Source organism: Kickxella alabastrina (genome assembly GCF_025024165.1).
Source record: "Kickxella alabastrina strain RSA 675 chromosome Unknown BX661scaffold_3, whole genome shotgun sequence".
Lineage (NCBI taxonomy): Eukaryota > Fungi > Kickxellomycota > Kickxellomycetes > Kickxellales > Kickxellaceae > Kickxella > Kickxella alabastrina.
Window position 1 is genome coordinate 804,046 of NW_026251474.1, and position 22,347 is coordinate 826,392.

At 50.9% G+C, this 22,347-nt stretch overlaps 9 protein-coding genes across 9 annotated transcripts; 5 read left to right on the forward strand and 4 right to left on the reverse strand.

The window, feature by feature from the left end:
- Positions 1-2,092: 2,092 nt before the first annotated feature.
- On the reverse strand, positions 2,093-3,145 carry BX661DRAFT_177733 (Eif6; the record flags this gene model as incomplete). The annotated part of the gene is made up of 1 exon (XM_051534713.1): positions 2,093-3,145. A coding segment is annotated over exon 1 (737 nt), but the record flags the coding sequence as incomplete, so codon positions are not given.
- Positions 3,146-6,238: 3,093 nt separating this feature from the next.
- Positions 6,239-8,262, reverse strand: BX661DRAFT_66523 (uncharacterized protein). Its single transcript, XM_051539386.1, has one exon. It carries the CDS (start codon positions 7,948-7,950, stop codon positions 6,484-6,486), a length of 1,467 nt encoding a protein of 488 aa, XP_051394279.1. The 5' UTR covers positions 7,951-8,262; the 3' UTR covers positions 6,239-6,483.
- A 106-nt stretch (positions 8,263-8,368) lies between these two features.
- BX661DRAFT_177739 (uncharacterized protein) lies at positions 8,369-9,707 on the forward strand. The gene is made up of 2 exons (XM_051534714.1): positions 8,369-9,013; positions 9,034-9,707. Exons 1-2 carry the CDS (start codon positions 8,574-8,576, stop codon positions 9,506-9,508), a joined length of 915 nt encoding a protein of 304 aa, XP_051394280.1. The 5' UTR covers positions 8,369-8,573; the 3' UTR covers positions 9,509-9,707.
- Positions 9,708-9,954: 247 nt separating this feature from the next.
- Positions 9,955-12,456, forward strand: BX661DRAFT_177742 (uncharacterized protein; the record flags this gene model as incomplete). The annotated part of the gene is made up of 1 exon (XM_051534715.1): positions 9,955-12,456. A coding segment is annotated over one exon (2,412 nt), but the record flags the coding sequence as incomplete, so codon positions are not given.
- Positions 12,457-12,615: 159 nt separating this feature from the next.
- BX661DRAFT_203492 (uncharacterized protein) lies at positions 12,616-13,322 on the reverse strand. The gene has a single exon (XM_051538530.1). It carries the CDS (start codon positions 13,303-13,305, stop codon positions 12,835-12,837), a length of 471 nt encoding a protein of 156 aa, XP_051394282.1. The 5' UTR covers positions 13,306-13,322; the 3' UTR covers positions 12,616-12,834.
- Positions 13,323-14,420: 1,098 nt separating this feature from the next.
- Positions 14,421-14,971, forward strand: BX661DRAFT_177747 (uncharacterized protein). The gene has a single exon (XM_051534716.1). It carries the CDS (start codon positions 14,598-14,600, stop codon positions 14,955-14,957), a length of 360 nt encoding a protein of 119 aa, XP_051394283.1. The 5' UTR covers positions 14,421-14,597; the 3' UTR covers positions 14,958-14,971.
- An 826-nt stretch (positions 14,972-15,797) lies between these two features.
- On the forward strand, positions 15,798-16,230 carry BX661DRAFT_177755 (uncharacterized protein; the record flags this gene model as incomplete). The annotated part of the gene is made up of 1 exon (XM_051534717.1): positions 15,798-16,230. A coding segment is annotated over one exon (269 nt), but the record flags the coding sequence as incomplete, so codon positions are not given.
- Positions 16,231-18,721: 2,491 nt separating this feature from the next.
- On the reverse strand, positions 18,722-20,259 carry BX661DRAFT_203494 (uncharacterized protein; the record flags this gene model as incomplete). Its single annotated transcript, XM_051538531.1, has 1 exon — positions 18,722-20,259. The coding sequence occupies exon 1, from the start codon at positions 19,997-19,999 to the stop codon at positions 18,722-18,724; it is 1,278 nt and encodes a 425-aa protein (XP_051394285.1). The 5' UTR covers positions 20,000-20,259.
- A 1,056-nt stretch (positions 20,260-21,315) lies between these two features.
- BX661DRAFT_177778 (uncharacterized protein) lies at positions 21,316-22,268 on the forward strand. Its single transcript, XM_051534719.1, has one exon. It carries the CDS (start codon positions 21,395-21,397, stop codon positions 22,193-22,195), a length of 801 nt encoding a protein of 266 aa, XP_051394286.1. The 5' UTR covers positions 21,316-21,394; the 3' UTR covers positions 22,196-22,268.
- Positions 22,269-22,347: the final 79 nt, after the last annotated feature.

Consider the following 22,347-nt stretch of genomic DNA (forward strand, 5'->3'; position numbering starts at 1 on the left):
TAGATGCATGCAAGCAGCAGCGTGTGTGAGCTCTGAAAACAAAAACGTTGGAAGCAGTAGGAAACTCTACTGCGTATATTTTCATGCTGAGCGCAAACTGGGGACACACGCAAACTAAGATAAAAGGGACATTTGTGTAGAGCGAATGGCGAGTGGCGAATCTAGAGTAAAAAAAGCACACGGGCTGGAAATTGTTTTTCCCCACGTGCCGGGCAATATATTCAGTGTGCGACAGGGAAACGAAAAGGAGAATAAATAAATAGATAAAGTTGTGTGGTGTGTGTGTGTGCGGGGGAAAATAATAGTGTTTTGATGAGATGGAGCGTGGTGGAAAGCGTGTGTGATCCGCGTATTGCACACGTTAGAGTGAAATATAAAAAATCAAATATTGCCAGCATCTGGAATTGGTGATGTGGTCCACTATTATGCTATTGCTGCTGCTCTCAAATGTGTCAAAGTGGCATTATTTGCAAGCATCGGTGGTTGAGTTCATCAAAAGATGAAGGCAGGATGAGCTGCTGTTTGCAAAGATACGCAAAAGCGCCAAAGGAGCGAGAGAGCATGCTATGTTTAGAGCAATAGAAACAGACGAAATGAGAAGACAAATGCCAAGGTTCTAAGAACAGCATGTATACTAACCAGATGTGAGCCGATCGTCAAAAGTCGCGTTATGATCGTGTTCCGATATTGTATACGCTATCAATCAATGAAAATCCCTATTGTCATATCAAGTACGTGTCAATAGCCAAAAAATGTAAATGAGGTGACATTTTGAGATTAACTGCGACTATAATTGGTTACAATACAGCGTGTATTTGATCGACAAGCAAACATACACGGTGTAGCTCTGTTCATCTCCAAATTTCTCTTTGTTTGGCGTGAACAAACAGCAAGGTGTAAATGCCAAAACAAAGTGTACTTTGTTTGGGTAACAGTGGCGGACGCAGCAACAAGGAATAGTCGCAAATGTACCTCAGCCGATCGAGTGCTTTGAATAAGACGCTTTGGAGAAATAAACGATAAAAGCAAAAATAGCCAAAAAAAAAGTAGCAAGAGCAATATAAAAAAGTTGCACTGGCCGAAATACAGAAAAATACAGAATCCAAAAATAGGGGAAAAGAAATAAACTGCAAAAATATTCTAGCCTAAGCTTTGAATAGATATTGCCTTGTGTGAACATATTTATATTTATTGACTAATACGGGGACTTTTTTATATTGCCGAGCCTGGCTGCGGGCGGGATATAATATGTATTTTCTCACTTTGCGGAGCAAGGCCCTTGAAGAACATTTGTGTATTTTTTATTGCTTCAGTTGCGTCTCCTTGTTTATTGTTGCCCATGTGATTCACCGCTCGCCAGATGTGTCCAGAGCATCTTTCATCATCTTTAAGAAAAAAAGAGATTGGAGCTGGGTGCGATGTCATCTTTAAAACATTAAAACATCACCGGCTGTAATGCTTTTACGTGCTTGTAAAGAAGGCCGGTCGTGCTCCAAGATACACCCATAGATTTGAATTAGATAGGCGTGCCCTATGGGCGCCTGTCAATGCACTCCACTAGAGGAAATAAAAAACCCACCCAATGCTGCTTTCAACGACGTTGCGACCCCATCTCGGGGCAAGCGCTGCAGAGCGTGTTGTGCATGATTAGTGGCCAAGCGCAGATGTTTGAGCACATTGAGGCATGTTTATTATCGATCATTGTGATGTTTTCTTTTCTTTTCTTTTTCAGTGCTGACTCGGTAGCCCAGGCCCGAGCGGCGAGCACTCTTTTAGAAATGGATTGTTGCGTGGGTGTGAGGAAATTACTACCGACGTTTTCCGCAAGTCATATGGCGCCTGTGTTCATATTGATTCTGCGATCGGAAATGTGGGGGAAGGGGGAGAAGGGATGGGGTGAGAGGCCAATATATAAAAAGGCACTTATTGCGCCCAAAATCTCGCAAACAGCATTCCCACGCACACACCAACAGTGTCTCTCACGGCACACTCGACGCCCGCCAGTTGTTGAGCAGTTACAATTTGAGCACAGAATTCCCACAAGGCCGGCACATCGGCACACAAATATAACGGCAAAAAAAAACGCTCAAAATGACAAGTGGATAATGTACGTTTATTATATCTTTTGAATGATGTAGAAGTGAGTTGCCTTTTTTTAGCTGTAGTTGTCAATGAGCGAATCACGCATCTCATTGACAATGGCGGAAGGCTGCGAGTCCTGGAGCTTGAAGATGCTCTCGACAACGCTGAGCTCAGTGGAGGTGGTGTCCATGCCAGCAAAGGCAGTCCAATCGTTGACAACAAGGCCGAGCCAATGACGTCCGAACCACGGTTGACGGTACCGGCGACAAGAGGCACCTGCAGCAAGCTGGACAGCTCGTCCTGATCCTGCAGGCTTGTCCGCGGGTGAACCAGACCGCCCTGGTTGGAGATGGAGCAGTAGGAGCCAACGAGAACGTTGTCAGCAATTGTCTGGCGGAAAACTTCGACGCCGAGCACGTCAGCAATGATCTCCTCGGTCTCGCGGTCAAGGTCAGGGTGAACCAGGGCAACGTAGTCGTTGCAAGCAATGACGTTGCCTAGGGCGCTCAGGCGCTCCTCAATGCGCTGGATGGCCACGCTTTCGGGCAGCGAGTTTCTCAGGTGCTGCAGCTCTTGATCTGTTGTTGAGTTGGGCACCAGGAGACCGCGGCGGTTTCCGGCAGTCAGACGGCCAATAATGCGGGTTCCAGCGATGGATGTGTGGACAACTGGGATGACATCGTTCAGCTCGCTCTCAAACACGCTGTAAAAGTTCTCCGATCCGCCGATAGCCACCAGGCAGTAGGAGTTTGTGAGTTTGGAAAATACTCCAATTTCGTTGTTGTTCTCGAACTGCGCGCGGACTGCCATTGTTTTTATGCTAGTTGTCTTGCTTGGAATGCTGACTAAAAGAAATGATGGTCAAGGGTTGGAATGAGCAAAAAAAGAGTTTAAAAAAGAAGAGGTTGAAGAAGCAGAAAGGGCACTGCTGGCGTTGCAAAGTACAGAAAGAGTTGGGGAGGTGAGAAGACAGAGTGGGTGCAAAGCGAAAGAAAAACGAAAGTAAAAAGAGGATAAAAAAGAAAATTTTACGATCAAGTATGTTAATCCAGTGATATTATTCTGCTTTCAGCCAGTGGTTGGCCGTGCAGCCCGCGCTTTATAAAGTGGGGGGAGGGAACTGGCGACCGGAGCATCGCTTGTCAGCAAGTCAGCAAAGGCTGCCGATGCAAAATGCTGCGGTCGCCGCTGTGTTAGTAATCCACACCCCGGGCTTTGGGGGCTGCTGCGGCAGCGCGCATGTGGGTGCCAGCCAGCAAGCAGAAGGCAAAAGAAAAATAAAGAAAACATAATCTGGCTGATTAAAGCCAGGAAAGCAGTCAAAGCAAAATTAAAGAATATGTAAACATGTGTTCCAGCGCTTTGGCACATTGGTCGCAGCCAGCTGAACAATGCAAAATGCAACGCTGGAGGCACGCAAGCAACGGCCTCAGCTATTGTCAGCACACCACTGCGCGTGAAAATAGCAGCCGGGTGTACATTGTTGAGCTGCTGTCGCATGTATTGTGCTCTAATTTCAAATAATTTTCTTGGGCCTGAAAATGTAGCTTGTGAATTTTGGCCCGCACTATTCTTCGATTTGCTAAGAAAAACATTCTTTATTAGGAAGTGCCCCCACACACGCACACAAACAAGAGTGATGCTGGTTGCGTCTAAAGCCCTGTTGCTAACAGCCATCGCCAAGATTTACCAACACGCATGTGTATCTGAGAGAGGAAAAAACCCCCAATAAAGGTCACTTTTTGTCTTTGAAAATACTAATTTTTCTACAAACAATATTTAACATTACGTGCTGTCCTATCCTACCAGCCAGCCAGCATTTGTCGTTTATTTTCGCTACGCCTCACTTTGTATTCATATAATTTTTTGTATTTTTGTTACTCACGACACAAAGCAAAGCTGCTGCCATTATTTTATTTTATTTTATTTATCTTGCTTTTTTTGCGGCGAACAACGAACACCACGCAACAAGCAACAAACTGTCAACATCACCAACACCAACACCAATATTGGCATCAACATCGGCACTGATATTAATTTACTGTCCCTCTTGTCCAGTCCCTTGGATAGCAGAAACAGATATTTGGTAGTTCAACCAAGACACCAGTTATTTTAATCTATTTTTATTTCATTTCGCGCAGCTTCAAAGAATATACAGAAGCAGCTTGTCCAGCACATACTTTTTATTTCAGCCCCTGCGCGCCGAATTCTACACTCAGACAGGTAAAAGGCAATTCATAACTTGGACGCATTTCAGCCCAAACACACACTTGTTGACTTTATATACAAGTCACCGCGCATTCCATTTTATTGAACTCTCGACTGCCCCCCCCCCTTACACCTGATATTTGCCCTTGGCAGTAGAGCATACACCCGATTACGGCGCTTGAGCAAGGGTACCAAACACCCACTCCACTCCACTCCACTCCACTCCATTGAACTGCACTACATACACAAACACACACACATATATATATACACGCCGGAGCAACAATGAGTCACAGCGATTGGGAAACAGACTCGACTATCGCCTGTTCAATCCGGAAAGTACGCCATGCGCCAGCTTGGCCGCAGCGTATCCAGAAGAGCACGGCAGATGATACAATCCACACAGAACTACACACAACAACAACAACAGCAGCAGCAGCAGCACAGAAAGTCAGAGAAGCCCCCATCACCAGCCGACCCAGGCAACACATAATATTAGCGACAAAAGGCTATCGCAGTTAACGGGTACCTGGACTACGAGTTCAGCAATATCGCAACACCAGCTTACAGGCGCGGCCCCCGCTACCATCAGGAATCCACCGCCGGTCGGTCAGTTTTGACAATCTACCTGTGTTCCCAGACGCAATCCCACGGCGCAGCACTGAGCCGCCGCTGCCACTGAGTATACGCAGCAGCATCCCGGTTGGCGCAGGTTTGCCGTCAGCATCGACGTGGAACAGCGGCACGGTCACAATACGGTCGGCAGCGCCATCTCCTACGGGCCGCGCCCGCAGCAATAGCATGGGCCGTAGGTGGCTGGCAGGGTTGGCAAATCCACTGTCGGCCGCCATTGGCCCCAGACACCGCGCGCGTGGCGTAAGCAGTCCTCCGCAAGACACAGGCCGCCGCCAGCTGGATATTGGTCCTCTGGCAGCCGAGGCGCTAAGGGCCGAGCAGGAGACTATTGGCCACGGCCCGCAAAACAACAACATTGATAAGGATAAAGATAACGGTGGCGATAACGGCAAAGACAACTATGCCGCCAGGAAACTCACAATGGCTTTTCAATGGTAATGGGCAAAGATTCCACAGCACCCAGCGCACATAAACGCAGCGCGCAAGGCGTAGCAGAGGGCCCAGCGCCACATGTCACATTCCAGCCCCCAGAAATTGGCAGTGGCAAGGACGGGCAGCACGTCATGCCGTCCCAGCTGCAGCGACAGGGGTCATCCAGAACCAGCCAAGGCAACAGTGCCCACGGCCACACAATCTCGCCCTCCGCGCCAGTGTCATCGGGAATCTTCCGGAGGCCCAGCGGCCAGGAGCGCCACAGCGAGCAGCAGCTGTCTCGGTCATCGAGCCAAAAGAAGCGCGGCAACATAGCGCGCGTCATTGGCAATATCTCACGGCGCCTTAACCGCATCCGCTCGAACCGCAGCTCTTCCCAGCCAGCTACGCCTGCAGAGGTGCGTCAAAGCATGGTTGATTCGCTGCGCCGCAACCTAATGTACGTGCCCAATGAGGCCGGCTACGAGCTCTACCGCTTTGTGGTCAACTCGGCGGAGCCCGTGTCCGACACTGAGAGCCTGCAGCCGGACTCGCCGACGATTTCCCGCATATGTCGTCGCGGCGCTACTCGCACCGGCGCAACCCGACTTTTCCGTCGCAGAGCTACACTGGGTTTAGAGAATCGCCATTGCTGAAAACGTGTCGCTGGGCCGCCAGGATGCCGTGCATATGGTATGGCTGGCCTTGGGGTACTTGCTGCCACAGTATCGAGCAGGCGATCGGCGTCCAGCGGCCAGCTGCCGATAGCCGGAGCGGCCTCACCGGTGTTTGAGTACGACTTTGTGGTCGAGCAGCGAAACACATATGCGCTGCAGGACGCGGCGAATTTAACGCTGGACTCGGCTCTTTTGAGTGCGCCTATCACTATTACAGCCGACATCAGTGGCGAGAGCGCCTACGTCACGCCTGCACTGAGCATCTCCCAGATGGAGAACGGCGAGCCAGGTGTGCAGATGACCAACCAGGGCCACGACGGAACAGTTTCCCAGCTAGTCAAGGAGAAGCTCGAGTCAGCACTCTTTACCAACATCCGGGTGTCAACGCGGCTATGCAAGGATATCAGCGCCGAGTCGTCATACGGGACATTCGTCCGGTTCCACAATAGCGGCGAGCTAAACGACATTTTCATAACTGAACAGGAGTACCTGGACCAGCAGCGGTTTGAGCAGCAGAGCGGCGCTCGTGCAGCCAGCTTTGAAGGGGTTCATTCGAGCCGCACTTGGCCATTGCTGATGGTGATGGTGATGGTGATGGCGGTGCCGGTGGCGGCGAGAGCCGGGGGAGGCCGTGCCAACGCGGTACACTCGCAATCATTGCACCGTCAAGCAGTACGTCGGCGATGTGCGCGCAGCCAGACAGACCAGCGCGCGGCGGAAAAAGGACGCCGAGGTGGCGCGGCAGGTGCTGGACAACGACCAGGCGGCCCTGGACGCCGCATTGTACATTTACAAGCGGCAGCAGAGCAGAGCCTGGCCATAGAGCAGCCACCCCGGAGAAGCAGATGCCGCCGCAGCCGCAGCCGAATAATCTGGCGAGGCACGATCTGCGCTCGCTGGGCAGTGCGGGGTCGGCCGAGGTGGGCGGCTGCGGTGCTGGCGTCCTGGCGGCTGTTCTGCCCAGGCGCAAGCGGATGGGCGTCAGAGACAAAGACAGAGCGAGGCATTTGCGGACCGCATCCAGCTCAAGAAGGACGAAGGCCGCCGCCGAGCAACGTCTTTGGCGTGTTTTGTGGCGGGAACGAAGGCATGTCGATTGCCAGTCCGCGCGCGGATGACAGCCGGTCGTTGGCCCCGCCGCCGCCACCATCCGAAGTGCGGAGCAAGCCTGCAAAGGCAGCCAGATCCAAAAGGAGGACGGCGCCGACGCCCACGTATCTGAACAAGGCACTGCCGCCGCTGCCCGATCCTGGGCCAGAAAGGAAGTCCGGGGCCCCGAGCCTGAGATGAGGCCCGAGTCCGAGACGCTTTCGATTCCCGTGTTGACTGCAAGCACGGCACGCTGCAGCGCAGTCAGTCGTTCTCCCACTTTGGCAACAACCAGCTGTTTGAGTCGACCGACAGCAACTGGGCACCCGACGATCTGCACGTGCCCTGGCACAAGCGCGGCGACCTGCTGTTTGGCAAGCGGCCGGCTGAAGTCAACTACAGCAGGGACTTTAGGTACGCGTTGCCAGCAGATAAGGAGCCCCCAAAGAACGTCCGCCAAGCCGCGCGGAGCCAGAGCCAGCGTTGAATGTGCTGCCCGTACTCGGCATCTTTGCAGGCCACACGGGCGCTGGGCGCAGGCAGGGGATTCGGCTCCGAGCGCAGGCAGGCGCAGGCACAGAAAAATGCGTGCGCAGTGGGTTCTTTGCGGGCGTTCTGGGCAAGCTGGCGCGCGGCCGGCAGCAGCAGCAGCAGCGCCGGCACACAATGAGCAATATCGACGCGGCCGCGGGACTGGAAGTTGCCAGCGCAGTCCGGTTTGCCGACCAGCATCCGGCGCCGCCCCACATCGAAGTCCGCGAGTCCGGCGCGTCGCTGCCAACGAGGTGTACGCCGGCATTGCCAGCAGCGCCGCCGAAAAGGCGCGGTCGTCGGCCAGCAAGCGCATTTACTCGCAGGTTCTGTCGACGCTGCGCAGCGAGGATTCCGGCCAGGCCCCCGACGGCGCCTCCAGGCCACGTGCGCCGCTGCAGTATGGCAGGAGCCTGCTGGCCAATGGCAGTAGCGGCAGTGTTCTCAGCAGCAGCAACGGCAGCAGCGTCGGCAGTTTGGCCAGCGAGTCGGCGAGCATCCAGGAGCAGGCGCTCTGGCCTCGCAGCAGCAGCGCCGATGCAGGCGGGTGGTGCGATTCCGCCATCACCGGGCTGACCACGCAGGCGTCCACGTCGACGCCGTCCTACGGCAAGGCTTTCTTTGGCGACGTGGCAACTGTGCCGCCCCAGCCCCCGGCAGAGTGCGTGCAAGCGACCCCATTGGCCTGGGCATCCGGTCGCAGGCGCGGCGCGGAGGCCTTCTGCGAGCGCCGACAATGGCGACGAGCATGCTCTTGGGCCGGGCCACTTCAGGCATGTGTTCTGGCACCAGCCAAACGTCCAGCTGCGCCCATCCGCAGCGCCAGCGGCAACGCACCGGCAAGGGCTCCAGTCGCTGCCGCAGTCAACGGCGGCATCGTACGTTGTTAGCTCAAACGGGTCGTTCGGCGACATTTTTGCAGCGGCCAATTCGGAGTACATGAACCTCTGCCGCACAGCCTTCTTGCCCGGGCTGGAGCTCGACAGCCCCATGCTGGTGGACTGCGAGCAGCTGGACTATCCGGTCCCGGCCAACGGGCGGCTGCGCCAGCTGGAGGGCGCCGTGCTGTTCGGCCGCGTGCACACGCAGCCTGCCGCCACTGAGGCGCGTGGCGTGTCTTTGGCGGCGATGGACTCGCCGATCAGCGACGCGGGCACGGGCCGGACGCAGATCTTGGATTTTGCCGAGGCCGACATTCGCGCTGGCCCCGCCTCCGCCGCAAAGTGTCGCCGTCCGTCTGCGCGCCCCGAAATCAGACGCGTTGGCGATCTGCTGTGGGCCGACGCCAGCGCTGCCGCCGGCGCCATTGTGGCCGCTGCCACGGCGACGCCAGGGCCGCTGGTTGGCGCTGATACCACGCAAGGCGCCGACACCAACCAGTCGCCGGACACCTGCGCAGCTTCGAGGAGGCCTTGCCCAATGGCAGCCCCGCTGCGCGTCTGGCTGGAAAGGCGCCCACAAAGTTTGCCACGATATCGGCCCTGGACCCCGTGAGTCTCCAGCTGCTTCGTTCGGCCGGCCGCGCATCCAAAGAAGGCGCCGCTGCCGCTGCCGCCAATGGAGCCAGCAGCGCTGCTGCAGCGACGCTGAACCCAATGCTTCTGGCAAAGCTCGTTCGGTCGTCCCCGGACCCGCGCAGTCTTATCTACGATGCCTCGTCCCAGTTTGGATCAATGCGGTCCTTTGCGGCTCCGAACTCGGACAATGCCGCTGCTGCGCCCTCAGAAAAGGTAAGGAAAAATGGCGCTTGCCTTGTGTATTACTGCTTGCGTGGCTTCAACGCCACGCCACGCCATGCCACGCCAAGGCAAGGCAGTGAGTGTTGTTTGCTTGAAAGTGGTGGGTGGGGGAGGGACACTGTGGCCGCACTTTGATTACGGCCAGTGCCGTGGCCATTGTTTGCTGCTTTGCTCGCTCCCTCTATTCCCCCATCACCATCACCACCATCACCACCATCGCCCACACCCGTCCTCGATGCTGCACGCAGGCACGCATGCAACCACACGTGCTGGGCATATGCGCCCTTGCATCCTTCTACCACGGCGTCTTTTATCGTCAGCAGCAGCTGCTAAATCTGCAGCATTTGTGCTTATGTTTGCTTGTGTAATCGCATTTTCCATTCTTTTTATCTCTCTTCGCTGTAGACGAGCCAGAAATCGCCAGACTTTGCACTGAGCACGCAGCAGCCTGAAAGCCGCAAGGTTGTTGTCACCGACACTCTCACCCCCGCCGCGCCAAAGCCAGCTGTTGATGCCAGCGTCGACAAGCCCATGCCCAGCAAACTCATGCAGGACACTGTCAGCCCCAGCGCCGCGTGGAGCGGCGAACTGCCGGACGAGCAGAACCAGATTAAACACCACTTGGCCACAGCCACAGCCACAGCCACAGCCGCCGACCCAGAGGCACTTGCTCGCGCCAGCATCCAGGCAACATTGGCAGGCAGGTCATCGGCAGTGGCCGCCAGGAGGCTGGGCGACATAGCCCTGACAGCCGCAGCACTGAAGGGCGCGGTGCCAGCCTATGCCTCTAGCAGCGATGCGCAAGGAGAGCCCCAGCAGGCGGCCATTCCCGAGGACCACATCCTGTCGTTGCACAGCTATGTCGAGCAGAATAAAAAGGCGCCGCACAAGAAGTCTGTGCACTCTGGCCGCGACCAGCTCAACTTCCGCGTCAGCTTGCTAGACCGCAAGTTCTCTGCGACCAACCGAAAGTCGCGATCGGCATCATTGCCCTGCCCAAAGCCAGCGATGCCTGCTTCTGCTGCTACTGGTGACCCTGCGCAACCTTCTGCCCCGAGGTTCTCGGACCACGCCGTGGCGGGCATTCTGCGTCCGCACGCCCGCAACAACAGCAGCAGCAACAACAACCGCACGCGGTCCTTCTACGATTCGCCCCTGCTTGTACAGGCGCTGATACAGTCAGGCCCATCCTCTCCGGACAGCCAGTTGCCGCAGTGGCCGGTGAACGCCGCGCACACGGCGGAGCTCGGCAGTGCCGCTGTTGAAAACTTGGCCGAGCGGGCTCTGTTCAGCCAATTGCTAGGCGATGGTGCAGCGTTGACATCGCCGGACATTGGGACTGCTCGCAGACAATCAATTGCCTCATCAGTGGTGCAGTCTGAGCCCCCGCTGTTTGACCTGGAGGTCGACACTGGCGAGAACGGCGTCCCGGATTCTGTTCTGCGCGCCTATCTTGCAGGCGACCTCACCGCAGTCGAACGGTTCTTTGAGCACATCATGTTGATTACCGTGCCCTCTTCGATCTATGACGGAGAGGTTTCGGAAGACGGCGACTGGTTGTATGGCCTTGAGGGCCCGCCGCCAGAGATTATCGCCCAAAGAAATGCGGCTGCGGCAAAACTCAATCGGCTGGAGCAGAATATTAACGAGTCAAGAGAGATGCCTGGCATGATGGACGTCAGTGCGGAGGCGTCGCGGACAATTGTCTCAAGCGTGAACCTGCCTGAGGCGCCGTCCATGAGTACCGCCCACAATTCCGCCCGCGTGTCGGATTCTCAAATTGCACAAGCGGCTGGATCTTTGCTCGACAAGGTGCCCTCGCAAATGTCTATGCTCTCGGCCCAAAATACACGCGCTCCACCCAAGGGCTCGCAGCAGGTGCATCAAGGCAGGGCTTTCCCTTTGGCAGGCAGGGACACGGGTGATTATGCTAGCGACGAGGATATTGTTGTCGGTAATAAGGTGCGGAAAATTGCAGTGCCGCGCTCTCTTCTGCCGCGCGCTCAGCGCCTCAACCCCCAAGTCGATGGTCAGAATGGCCATTCAGGCAGCAGACAGGAAAGCATGGAGCTGGTTTCGTCACCTGCTGTGAGCACAGATATTGCCACTCAGCAGTGGAGGAGCAACGCCAGCACATCGATCACCAACTCTCAGCCGCTCCAACCCGCCGGTCTGGCGTTCGGGCACAGCAACACGCCCGTCCCTCTGCAAGCCTCTGCTGTTCGGTTTTCTCCGAGCATCGTGACACCCGCATCCGCCTCCGCTTTGCAAGCTCTTGATGTTGTTCAGCCGCCCGCATCGTATGCCGAAACTGCGTCCTGTCTTAGTCCGGGCCGGATGCCCGAATTCAACCGAAGCCGAAGCCGCCAGCAGCATTCCGAGGTCAGTCATCGCAAGCCCATCCCTAAACCAACCATCGACCCTAAGAAGCGCGAGAAGATGATGCTCATGGCTCGTCTGCGGGTGCTCGAGACCATGGTCCAAAAGTCGGCCATCGAGGAATCTCGACTGCAGCCGCCTCCAGAATTGCGGAGACCACAGCTTGTCGATGACATGGAGTCCATGGCCTCTATATATTCGTCAAGCGTGGTGGTGGATTATGGAATAAACCAAAGGGAACCCAACCGCTCTGCTATCCACCAGCACCCACATGCTGATGATAGCCGTGTGTTTTTCAACGAGACGAGCGCTCAGGGTTACGAAAATGGCCGTGCTGAGGTTCTGTACAAGCTCCGTCGCGGATCACAGGTACGCGCTTTGTATCCCTTGCGCGCCAGCATCTTGAACAGGCAGTTTTCTGCCCCAGGCCAAGGCAATGAGAGCGTGTCTGAATACTACCATCGCAGCAACAATGCTTCCGGGGACAGGTCCGCGGAAGCTATCGGTATTGATGTCGCTGACCAGGGGGTTTCCAGCAATAGACCGCATGTGTGCAACATGCCGGTGCTGAGCGCACGCAGTCTGGTAGCGACCTTTTCCAAAGCCAGCCGGTTCCAGCGAACCAACAAAATATTGATCTAAGTTAAACATTTTTAATTTATGTTTCCTATACACTAAAAAAAAGAATGAGGCTATAAGTACCCTGCAAATCGACATCCTTCCCATAGATTGAATAACAACCTGAAAGGTGTTTAGAAACTAGCAGCAATAGACCACTATGGTTAACAATATTAATCAGTTCGCTGCTTCTTTTAAAGAGAAGAAGCAGGGACAGATAGATTCTTGTGCACACGCTTGGTCTTGGGCTTTGGCTTGAGCTTCGCTGTAAACTCAGGTTCAGCCAACTCGAATGGTGCATTTTTGCGCAAGAAGCAGGTTTTGAACCCCCTCCCCCCCCCCGCTTAAAAATTTGGACTTTCGCTATAAATGTCTGGAAATTCCAAAATACACTTTCACTAATGTGTTGTATAAACCAAAAAAATCCAGGAACAATAAAGTTTGGTGCCTCCAATTCTTTTGTTTTAATTCTTGCAGTCGGCAGGCGAAACCCAATGAACTGGCACTTTTCCGGGAATATTGCGGAACCACTTGGTGTCTTTTGCGCCCAATGAACCTGTGGCAAGCTTAACAAAGTCGCTGAGAAGATCATCGGGCTGAACCTGCAAGTGCTCGCTAAAGTCAGTTGCGTTCTGGTAGCTGCTGATCAAGTCGGATCTGTAGATAGAATTGCTGGCAAAAAACGGCAGGGACTTGGCAACTTTGTTGTTGATGCTGAATTTGTAGCCCTCGACCAGGTTGCTCCACTCGGGAATTGTGGCGCCGCCGTGTGGTAGTGGCTCACTGCTAAGATCAATGAGGATGTCCCATCCAGAGACGGCCTCGTAGAAATCGTCGACACTCTTAAAACTTGTCATGCCACCAGAATGAACGTTCAAGCCAACATCAGCTAGGCCCTGGGCTATAGAATGGTGCATCAGCAATTGATCCCTCATTCCCTCACTGATGGGCTTAAGGCAACGCGCATTGGGTTTTGTCAACAGTTCATCAAGGACTTCGCCGGCTCGTCCAGAACAAATATATATAACATTGCTACATGCGACAAATCGTATGTCTACCTGAACATGCCATTATATAGCTCAGCAGTCAAGGCATATATCATTGGAGATCATATGCCACCCACCCAGGTTCGTTTGCACTTTGGTCAAGACAAACTTATTACTCTTATCTTCTGCAAAACTGGTATTGTTCACGCCAACCTCAACATCAAACCACGCACTGTCAATAGTGAATACTTTGTCGAGAATGGCATCGACCCCGTGTTTGTCAAGTGTAAAAATGCACAAGAATGCCAACCCCAGCAGAATCGCGTTTCATCAGAACAGCGCACCATCTCACAAATCAAAACGCACGTTGTACCACATTTAGCAGATTGGAATGAAACTACTTGAAACACCACCGTACTCATTAGATCTACCACCTTGTGGCCTTTGGCTTTTCCCGCGCATCAAGAACAGGCTCAGAGGTCGCAATTTAATGGACATTCGAGCGGCGAAAAAGACATGGCTGTGATTCTAGAAAAGCACTATGTCACGCGATCGCTGAAGGCAGCCAATCACCGCCTAGGCAAATATTTGTTGTTTCGCGCAAGGTTTATAATAAGTCCTCGCGGACGCGAAAACAAGTCGTTTTTGGAAGTTTTAGTTTGGTTATAGCTGGAGGAAAATACATTGTCACTTAAAAATAGTCGTCTCATTGCCAAAACTTCGCGACACAAACTCATGCAGAAATTTAATGCCCAATGAGAACGCTACCTGGTCATCCTGACGGACACATGCAGCGATGATATCGACGGCACCCAGCTCCAGCAGCTGCACCATCTGCGGATCTGCCATCTCTGTTGCGTTTTCTTCTGCTGCTGCCAGCCGATATGCCATGAGAAAAGTGCACACCCGCACGAGACTCTCCGTCAGCATGCGCAAAATCTCGAGCTCAGACACTGACTGGCGCGCGACACCGAGCAATGCAGGCAGAAACGCCAGGCCGATCATCCGCCAGTGGTACTCAGTGCGCAGCGCAAACTGCTTTGCCATGGCCGCACATACCGACACAAGCACAGAGTCTGACTGCTGCCTCTGCTTGCTGCTGCCTTGAGCCAAGCCATTAGCTGACTGCAGAAGTCCCTCACTGAGCACCTCAAGCAGTCTGCAACCCGACCAGCGTGGTGGCTGCCCGCATCACCACTTCTTTCTCCCTGGGCGCGCACATAGCCTCTATCAGCGCCTCGATGCTGCCGGCCCAAACCACCCTGCCGATCTGCTGCAGCATCATGACGAGCACCTGCAGCAACACAACTGTCCTCAACCGGCCCTCCTCCTCCTCTACTGTTGAACTGTCCTGGGCCTGCGCGACTATCAGCTGCAGGATCTCTCACTGCATGGCCATATCGAGCACCAGCTCAGACGCAGCACCCTGCAGCTTAAAGTTGTCCGAATTCAACGCCAATTGTGCCAAGGAATTGACCATTTCGGGCATCCGAATGTCCAATGCTGCCTCAATGTCCGCACCCCCTTTTGGAATTATTGGTCCTGGCATATCAGGTGTATCGCTGTCATTGTGTTTGTCAGTGTGGGTAACGGAAATCTAACTCATACTGTGATTGGTCCAAAAGATGCGAAATTACCCGGTATATGCCGAGTGCTGCTCCGACGCCAATTGCGAGATAATACCGGCTATCATCTATGCTGGCAAAAGATTATTGAAAGTGTGTGAAAAAATACCAAATTGTAAAATGCGAAATTGGAATTGGAAAGGAAAGGAAAAATGATAAAATGGAGCAATTAGAAACAAAAACGTTAAAATGGAATCATTTGGCAAAATAGCAAAAATCGAAAATTGTGGATGAAATCAACCCTGATTAAAATTAGTCAAGATGCGACTTTAAAAGTATTTATTGTTTACAGTTAAGGTGATCGGTGAAAGGTGATCGGTGAAAGGTGATCGGTGAAAGGTGATCGGTGGGTTGGTGAATTTGTAAATAAAAGAGGGACAGACAAGAGTTAAAAATTTTACTAAATGCAAAGAAAATGAGTAAAATATATATATTTTATCTTTTGCAGTTAATTTTTTGGGGATCAAAAAAAGATTTATTAAAAACAAAAAAAACCTAAAGAGCTAGCTTCTTGAATGGCCCAGCATTGATCTCGTCCTCAGCTGGTCGCTTAAGCTGGCCATTATCCTCTTTGAGCAGCTCAATCGCTTTGGGGTGCATAAACTCAGGAGCGACATCCCAGTTGGCCCGTCGGACAAATTTTTTGTCCCACCAGAGCCGATGGTTCATAACCCTGTTTTCTGGTTCAAAAAGGAACCGGCGCATCACACAAATGAGCTCTTTGAGTCTAGGGTTGATGTTTTTAACACCAAACTCCTCCAGCAAGACAGCATCCTCTTGGATCAAACCCCACCTTGTGATGGCAAGGGATGGAGAGTCCAAGAACTTGAACCCCTGAACATCATCCCTCTTAGTGTCAGCTGGGCGCACTGCATCCATAACGACATAGAGAACACTCTCCAGGTCATCAAGTATTCCCCGAATGGGGCTGCTTCTGAGCATGGGAATTCCCATGAAAAGCGGTGTCCCTGTAAATGGGTCCTTGGCCACCTCCACCTGTCCCACTGTTGTCGCATTGAACCCCCACTGCTTGGCAACATCAATGTGTTTGAGTTGGGTTGGGTCAGTGTCCCTGGCAGCATCCTTAGTAGTGCCCCAGCCAACGACCTTGGCACAGCCCCAGTCAATGACATACACCTTGTCGTTTTTGATGCACACATTCCCTGCTGAGATGTCCCTGTGCAGGACACCAGTATCATTTGCCTGGGTAATGCACAGGGTCAGCTGCTTGACAAAGCCAGGAACCAGCTCGTCTTTCTGATCGTCGGCCTTGTCTTTCAGATACTCGGCCATTGACTGGCCGCAGTACTCCATGAGCACAAACTCCAGTCGGTATCCATTGAGGTTGCTGATGAGCAGGCCACTCGAAAAGATCTTGGGAATACATTCGACTGGTCTCTTGTTGAGGATGGCGTATGCGGCACCCTCGGGCAAACGATTGACTGGGGTCCAGGAAAGCTTCAGCACAGCATCATACAGTCCATTGAATTCTCCCCTGAATAAATGGATATGGCGCCCAATCATGTATGAATAACGCGCTATTGTCTCCTTGATACAAAACAGAGCAGCCCCATCCCTGACATCCTTGACATCTTGGGAAACCGAGTATAAGACTTCGATCTTCGAATCGCCCTTGCTCTCCACATCGACTTTCTGCGAAAAAATGAAAGAGTTGGATTCCTCTGAGACATTGCAGAAGTGCCCGAAAATGTCTGACTTAAGAGTCAGTAGGAACCAGAACCGCATGAGGCATGTCTGGATTTTTTCAGCTCCATCAGATGTCGAGGTATCCGTATCAAAGCACAGCTGGCCAAGCTTGACGATGTACAGTTTATCACGATAATATGCATGAAGCGTCAGGAGGTGCCCATGGAGGTAGAAGACAGGCGCAAACGTGCGGGTTGCCTGCTGATCATTGAGCAAATAGCCGTAATCTGCGAGCTGGCCACGAGTATCCTCTATGGGTCCGCTGAGATCTGGATCCATCTTAGCCTCGAGTATAGCATGGATGGAATGAGCGTTCTCCTCTGCGTAATCACTGTAGTAAAACGCGATATCTGGCTTGTGCGGAGTCTTTGGTATAACCTTAAGCTGATGGTCCTTCAGCTTAAGCTTGCAGTCTGGGATTAGAGTTCCGCCTGCTGGAATAACTCTATTTGCGGCACGAACTGCATTGACCATCGTGTTGAAGAGGAGGATAAAATATTTGACCAAACGAGCTTCCTTAGCCAACCCTATCAATTTCCCCGAGTTGTTTTTGAAAACGTCAGCAATGGGGGAATCGCCAAACTCCTCAACCGAGCGATCTGTATTGGCTACGATGCCTTTGCTATCAGCCACTGGCGACCCTCTGGCTATGCTGAGGAAGAGATTGGGCCAATCCTTGATGAACCGTTCATACCGCTCCTTCACACCCAGAGATTCAACAAAGCCATTGAACAGATGGTTGTGTATTATGTTGTTGTCGAGACATTTCAGCAGCCGCTGACGGCGCTTATCGCGTACTTCTTCGGGCTCCCATTCCCCTGGAGGCAGCTCGGTATGTTTTTGAGTTTTTGAGGGCGTTTGGAAAGTACCGCTTGTCCTGCTCTTCTAATAAAAAATAAAACAAAATGTTTGAAAATAGTGACCGAATTAGTTTTATACGCACGCAAAATAAACAACAAACAATTCATCAATATAATAATGATTTGTTTATATTCAAGTACTTACGCCTGTTTGATTCGGCGGAGTCTTATTCAGAGGAGCTAGCTCAGACATCATTGAGAGAGAGTGTGTGAGAGCGATGGTGAGAGAGAGTGTGTGTGATAAGCACTGAGATATGGTAAAATTAATGGAAAAGTGAATAAAACAAATTGAACGAAATGGTACGAATTGGAAAAAAAAGCAAATATTAAAAGTAGAAGCAAAGATGGAAAGTTGCAAAGGTGAAAATTTGTTGCGATAGATTGCACAAAAAAATGAATAATATTTTTATTATAAACAATAAGCTTTCAAGCTAATTTTAGTGCTTGCATTTGGTTGGCTGAAATATGGAAACAAGAAATAATTATATTTACGGATTAATTTCCAATCGGCATTGTTCTTTTTCCTTGCGCATTGATTTTGAGCTTATATTGTTTCTTTTGGGAGCATAGTGGCCCTGCCATTCACTGCTGTAAAAAATATGCTTCCCTGACGCGTACACTAAACCAGAAATGTGTCTATGATCCGTCGCCTGGCTGCCAGCCCAATTGAGACACAGAGACATGTTTCATGCGTCCACGACGGGAGCATAAAGTTCTGAATACGAGAGAACTTCAACTGCAATCTTTAACACCCAGCCGGGAGATCACTTGGCTCAAATGGTCAACATACTCCAGGTGTATCTAGCACCGATAGATAATATATTGGAAAAACTCAAGAAGCCTGTGGACGCCCACTATCAGGACAAAGAAACTGGAACCTGGATATGAGATGCGGATGAAAGGAGTTGACAGAGGACATTTGTCATTTTATTAAACAGCAGAGTTTGAAACCTCTACTATAATTGGTCCCTCCCACAAGAGGTGTTGTTTGGTACGCGCTCAGTGCTTTCTAATTTTTCATTTAATTTGTTTCAAAATAATATGCAATTTTCATTCAAAAATCTGGACTTTTGCTATAAATGTCTGGAAATTCCAAAATACACTTTCACTAGTGTGTTGTATAAACCAAAAAATCCAGGAACAATAAAGTTTGGTGCCTCCAATTCTTTTGTTTTAATTCTTGCAGTCGGCAGGCGAAACCCAATGAACTGGCACTTTTCCGGGAATATTGCGGAGCCACTTGGTGTCTTTTGCGCCCAATGAACCTGTGGCAAGCTTGACAAAGTCGCTGAGAAGATCATCGGGCTGAACCTGCAAGTGCTCGCTAAAGTCAGTTGCGTTCTGGTAGCTGCTGATCAAGTCGGATCTGTAGATAGAATTGCTGGCAAAAAACGGCAGGGACTTGGCAACTTTGTTGTTGATGCTGAATTTGTAGCCCTCGACCAGGTTGCTCCACTCGGGAATTGTGGCGCCGCCGTGTGGTAGTGGCTCACTGCTAAGATCAATGAGGATGTCCCATCCAGAGACGGCCTCGTAGAAATCGTCGACACTCTTAAAACTTGTCATGCCACCAGAATGAACGTTTAAGCCAGCATCAGCTAGGCCCTGGGCCATCCACTGCTGCGGCTGGTCAATGGTCCAGCCGGTCACAGTGCCATTGGCGACTTTGCTATAGCGAGCAAAGCCAATTGTTTTCTTGCTTCCATTTGCAGCTGACCTTTTAACTGAGTTGTAGCGAGCCTCGATCTGGTCAAAAATCTCATTGGCCCGTGCTTCCTTGTTGTAAAAGGCAGCAACAAACTTGATCCACTCGGCCTTGCCTAACATATCGCTAGCATCCTCGGGGTTGACAGCGATCGAGTGTGGGTCACTCATTCCGTACGTCGTGAACGTCCACTGTAGTTCCTCCATTGCCAGGTCGTAGAATACACGAGGAACACGGTCAATTATGTTTCTTCTTCTTGCCTTGGGCGTACCAAAGTTTTGCTGCACGCGTGGTAGAGCGCCAATGACCTTTTGCATGCATGGTGAAGTGATCGCAAAATGCTCATATGAGGCAGCGACTGAATTTTGAACATCAAGAAACTCGATGATGGCGCTGGCAGGGGCCGAGTCCAAAACTACCTTAGTCCCAGGGACTGCCATAACCTTGGTCCACCCGCCAACCTGAGAGCTATTCGCCGGGGTCGGCCGAGCATCGTTGGGGATCGGTGTGCCGCATTGGTACAGAATGTATGTCTCGTCTGAAATGTTATTGCGGATATGCTTTGAGTTGCCCTTGTAAGTAATACTGAACCCGGAATTGTACTTGACTTGGACCTTGTCTGGGAAGTAGTCAGCCTTGGGATTGAAGGAAGTCACACAGTCAGTTTGATTGGCGAGTGTGGTTGAGGGCATATACAATGCTGATAGCGCGGCAGTAATGGTGTAAATGTTGATTTTGAAGATCATTTTTAAAATAGTCCAAAAATAAAGCGCTTACAAAACAATGATGAAGTAAAGTTTATTGGTGGTGATGTTCCTTTTAGTGTAGGTTTTGGAGCTATTGGTGGGTAATTGGAAATAGGGGAGAGGAGAAAGCTTGGGTTATTTATATATATTATTCTAAAGTGCTAACCATTCCAAAATGAAAGGCGGATTTACTGAGTAAACATAGCAAATACATTTTAATATTACAATAGTGTATGTCGGTATTGGTGGAAATACAAAAATATAATTGGGATTTAAAGCCAAACACAAAGAAGACAGGGGATTGGAGGGGAAGCACGGAATTGTCCATTAGTTTGAGCATCTAGCTGCGGGTGTGCTATGCACTCGGGCAAAATTATGACCAAAGCTATGGCCATGTTTCAATTGCTTTTTTTACAAAAATAACTGCATGCATCTTTGTGTTGGGAGGAAAGCATACCTCAATATTGCGTGAAATGTCATTGTTAACACGTAATTTGTTATTTTTATCAAAGTGCGCCATGATATGCCTCACTTGTCCCTGGTTGTTTATATTTAGAAACTTTTGAGCAAGAAAAAATGCCCAATAAATGTTGCCCTGAGAAACACGATGAGGCCCCTGGAATGAATAAACAATGGCGGATAAATGACAAAAGTGCGCACATTCTGTAAGTGTTGGGTGAGGAAATTGCTTATCACCGTGCAAATATAAATAAATATTGTTTTATCCATTTTTATCAGCCATTTATTCTGCCTCGTGCTGTGTAAGAATCCCCAACTCGAGCGGCGTTTTGTATGCGATTGTAATGCAAAACGCAAAATGCAAACAAAAATGCCCAACACAATTGTACAAAAGTGAAGGTATACATAAAAGTATTATTAAAAATAAAACAATTGCATTTTGGCTCTACGCAGCTACACCCATTACTTTGTTATCCCACTGATACGGCATGCTTGCTTTGGATTGGTTGATATTGTCCTTGAGATCGAGAGCATGAAACAGCCATGTATTGTAATCAGTTTATATGCAATGTTATCTGTGCCAGACATAAAACAAAAAATTGTTTGTGCACATATTTGCCTGTTTACTTGCTTTCTTTGACCACTTATCTACAAGGAATTGCTCTATTATTTGGCTAGTAGGCACATCACAACACAATGCTACAAGTACATGTATCAAGCCAGCGATGACGACTACTAATTTTTCAAATTGATTTTTTTGCATCACGTTAAATCGATCAGGTCGAATTATCGAAAATCGTAAACCAGATAATTCTCACCAAGCGAATAAACAAAATTGTTTCGTTTTTTCACTTTCATTTGCATTTTTAATTCACACATTTTCTTCCATTTAAACGAGCTCATTGCAATCACCAACAAAATTATATTTCGCTTGAAATGCTTGGCGACGAGGCATTCAGGCTGGTCAAGGAGGCCAAGGACATAACGGCCGAGCACATTCCGACATACAACGAGGAGCAAGTGCGACTGGTAACGCAAGAGACGCGCTACCTATGGACACGCATTGAAGAGATGATAGCCAGCCTAAACAACTCTAATAATAGCAGCCAACAAGGCACATCCACAGCGTACAATCAAACGTCATCCGCAGCAGCAGCATCAGGAGGGAGCAACCTGGCGACCTCACAAACATACATGCGAAGCAACCTACAAACACAGGACACGGATGGCAACCTCATCGATGGCAGCAGCATGGGTGGCCGGATGACTGGTGGGAATGAGTTTGTGGAGAACACGAATGCACAGGCGGCGCTATATTTGCTGACGCTGAATCGCAACAAGAGATGCCTGTTGGCGTACCATCGTCGGCGGGTAGAGTTTGTGAGGTCACTATTGTGGGCGCTACACTTGGCTCCATCCTTGGCACCTTCTGCGTTGTCGGTAAGGCTGGCGCCTGAGGAGCTGAATTATGCGCGGGAGTACGCCAGGCTGAATTCGGCGTATAGGGATGCGGTTGAGGGGCAGCTTTGTCACAATGAGTCCCTGGATTGGACGGCTAATGGTGAGCTGCCGCCCAGGGACTTGCTGATTGAGGTGCGGGTGATTAAGGACTGCGGAGAAATTGTGACGGAGAATGGTGTGGTCAACTTGCAGGCTGGGTCGCAGCATTACCTGCACCGGTCGGATATTGAGCATCTGATAACCATTGGGTACCTGGAGCACATTAGCGCAGTTTGAATTTTCAATAAATATATTTTTTATAGTAAACAAAAAAGAAAAGAAAAATTAAAAAGAAAATCGAAGATTTCAAAGGATAGTTGGGTTACAAGCTGCGGCGCTGCGAAATATAGACATCCAGCTTTTATTTTTTTGGGCGGACTAGCCAGACC

What these genes read in the sequence shown, in the direction of transcription:
- BX661DRAFT_203492 (XM_051538530.1), bottom strand. Translation starts at nt 13,305, where the DNA reads ATGAGGGATCAATTGCTGATGCACCATTCTATAGCCCAGGGCCTAGCT.
- BX661DRAFT_177778 (XM_051534719.1), top strand. Translation starts at nt 21,395, where the DNA reads ATGCTTGGCGACGAGGCATTCAGGCTGGTCAAGGAGGCCAAGGACATA.
- BX661DRAFT_177747 (XM_051534716.1), top strand. Translation starts at nt 14,598, where the DNA reads ATGCTGCCGGCCCAAACCACCCTGCCGATCTGCTGCAGCATCATGACG.
- BX661DRAFT_177739 (XM_051534714.1), top strand. Translation starts at nt 8,574, where the DNA reads ATGAACCTCTGCCGCACAGCCTTCTTGCCCGGGCTGGAGCTCGACAGC.
- BX661DRAFT_66523 (XM_051539386.1), bottom strand. Translation starts at nt 7,950, where the DNA reads ATGCGCTTGCTGGCCGACGACCGCGCCTTTTCGGCGGCGCTGCTGGCA.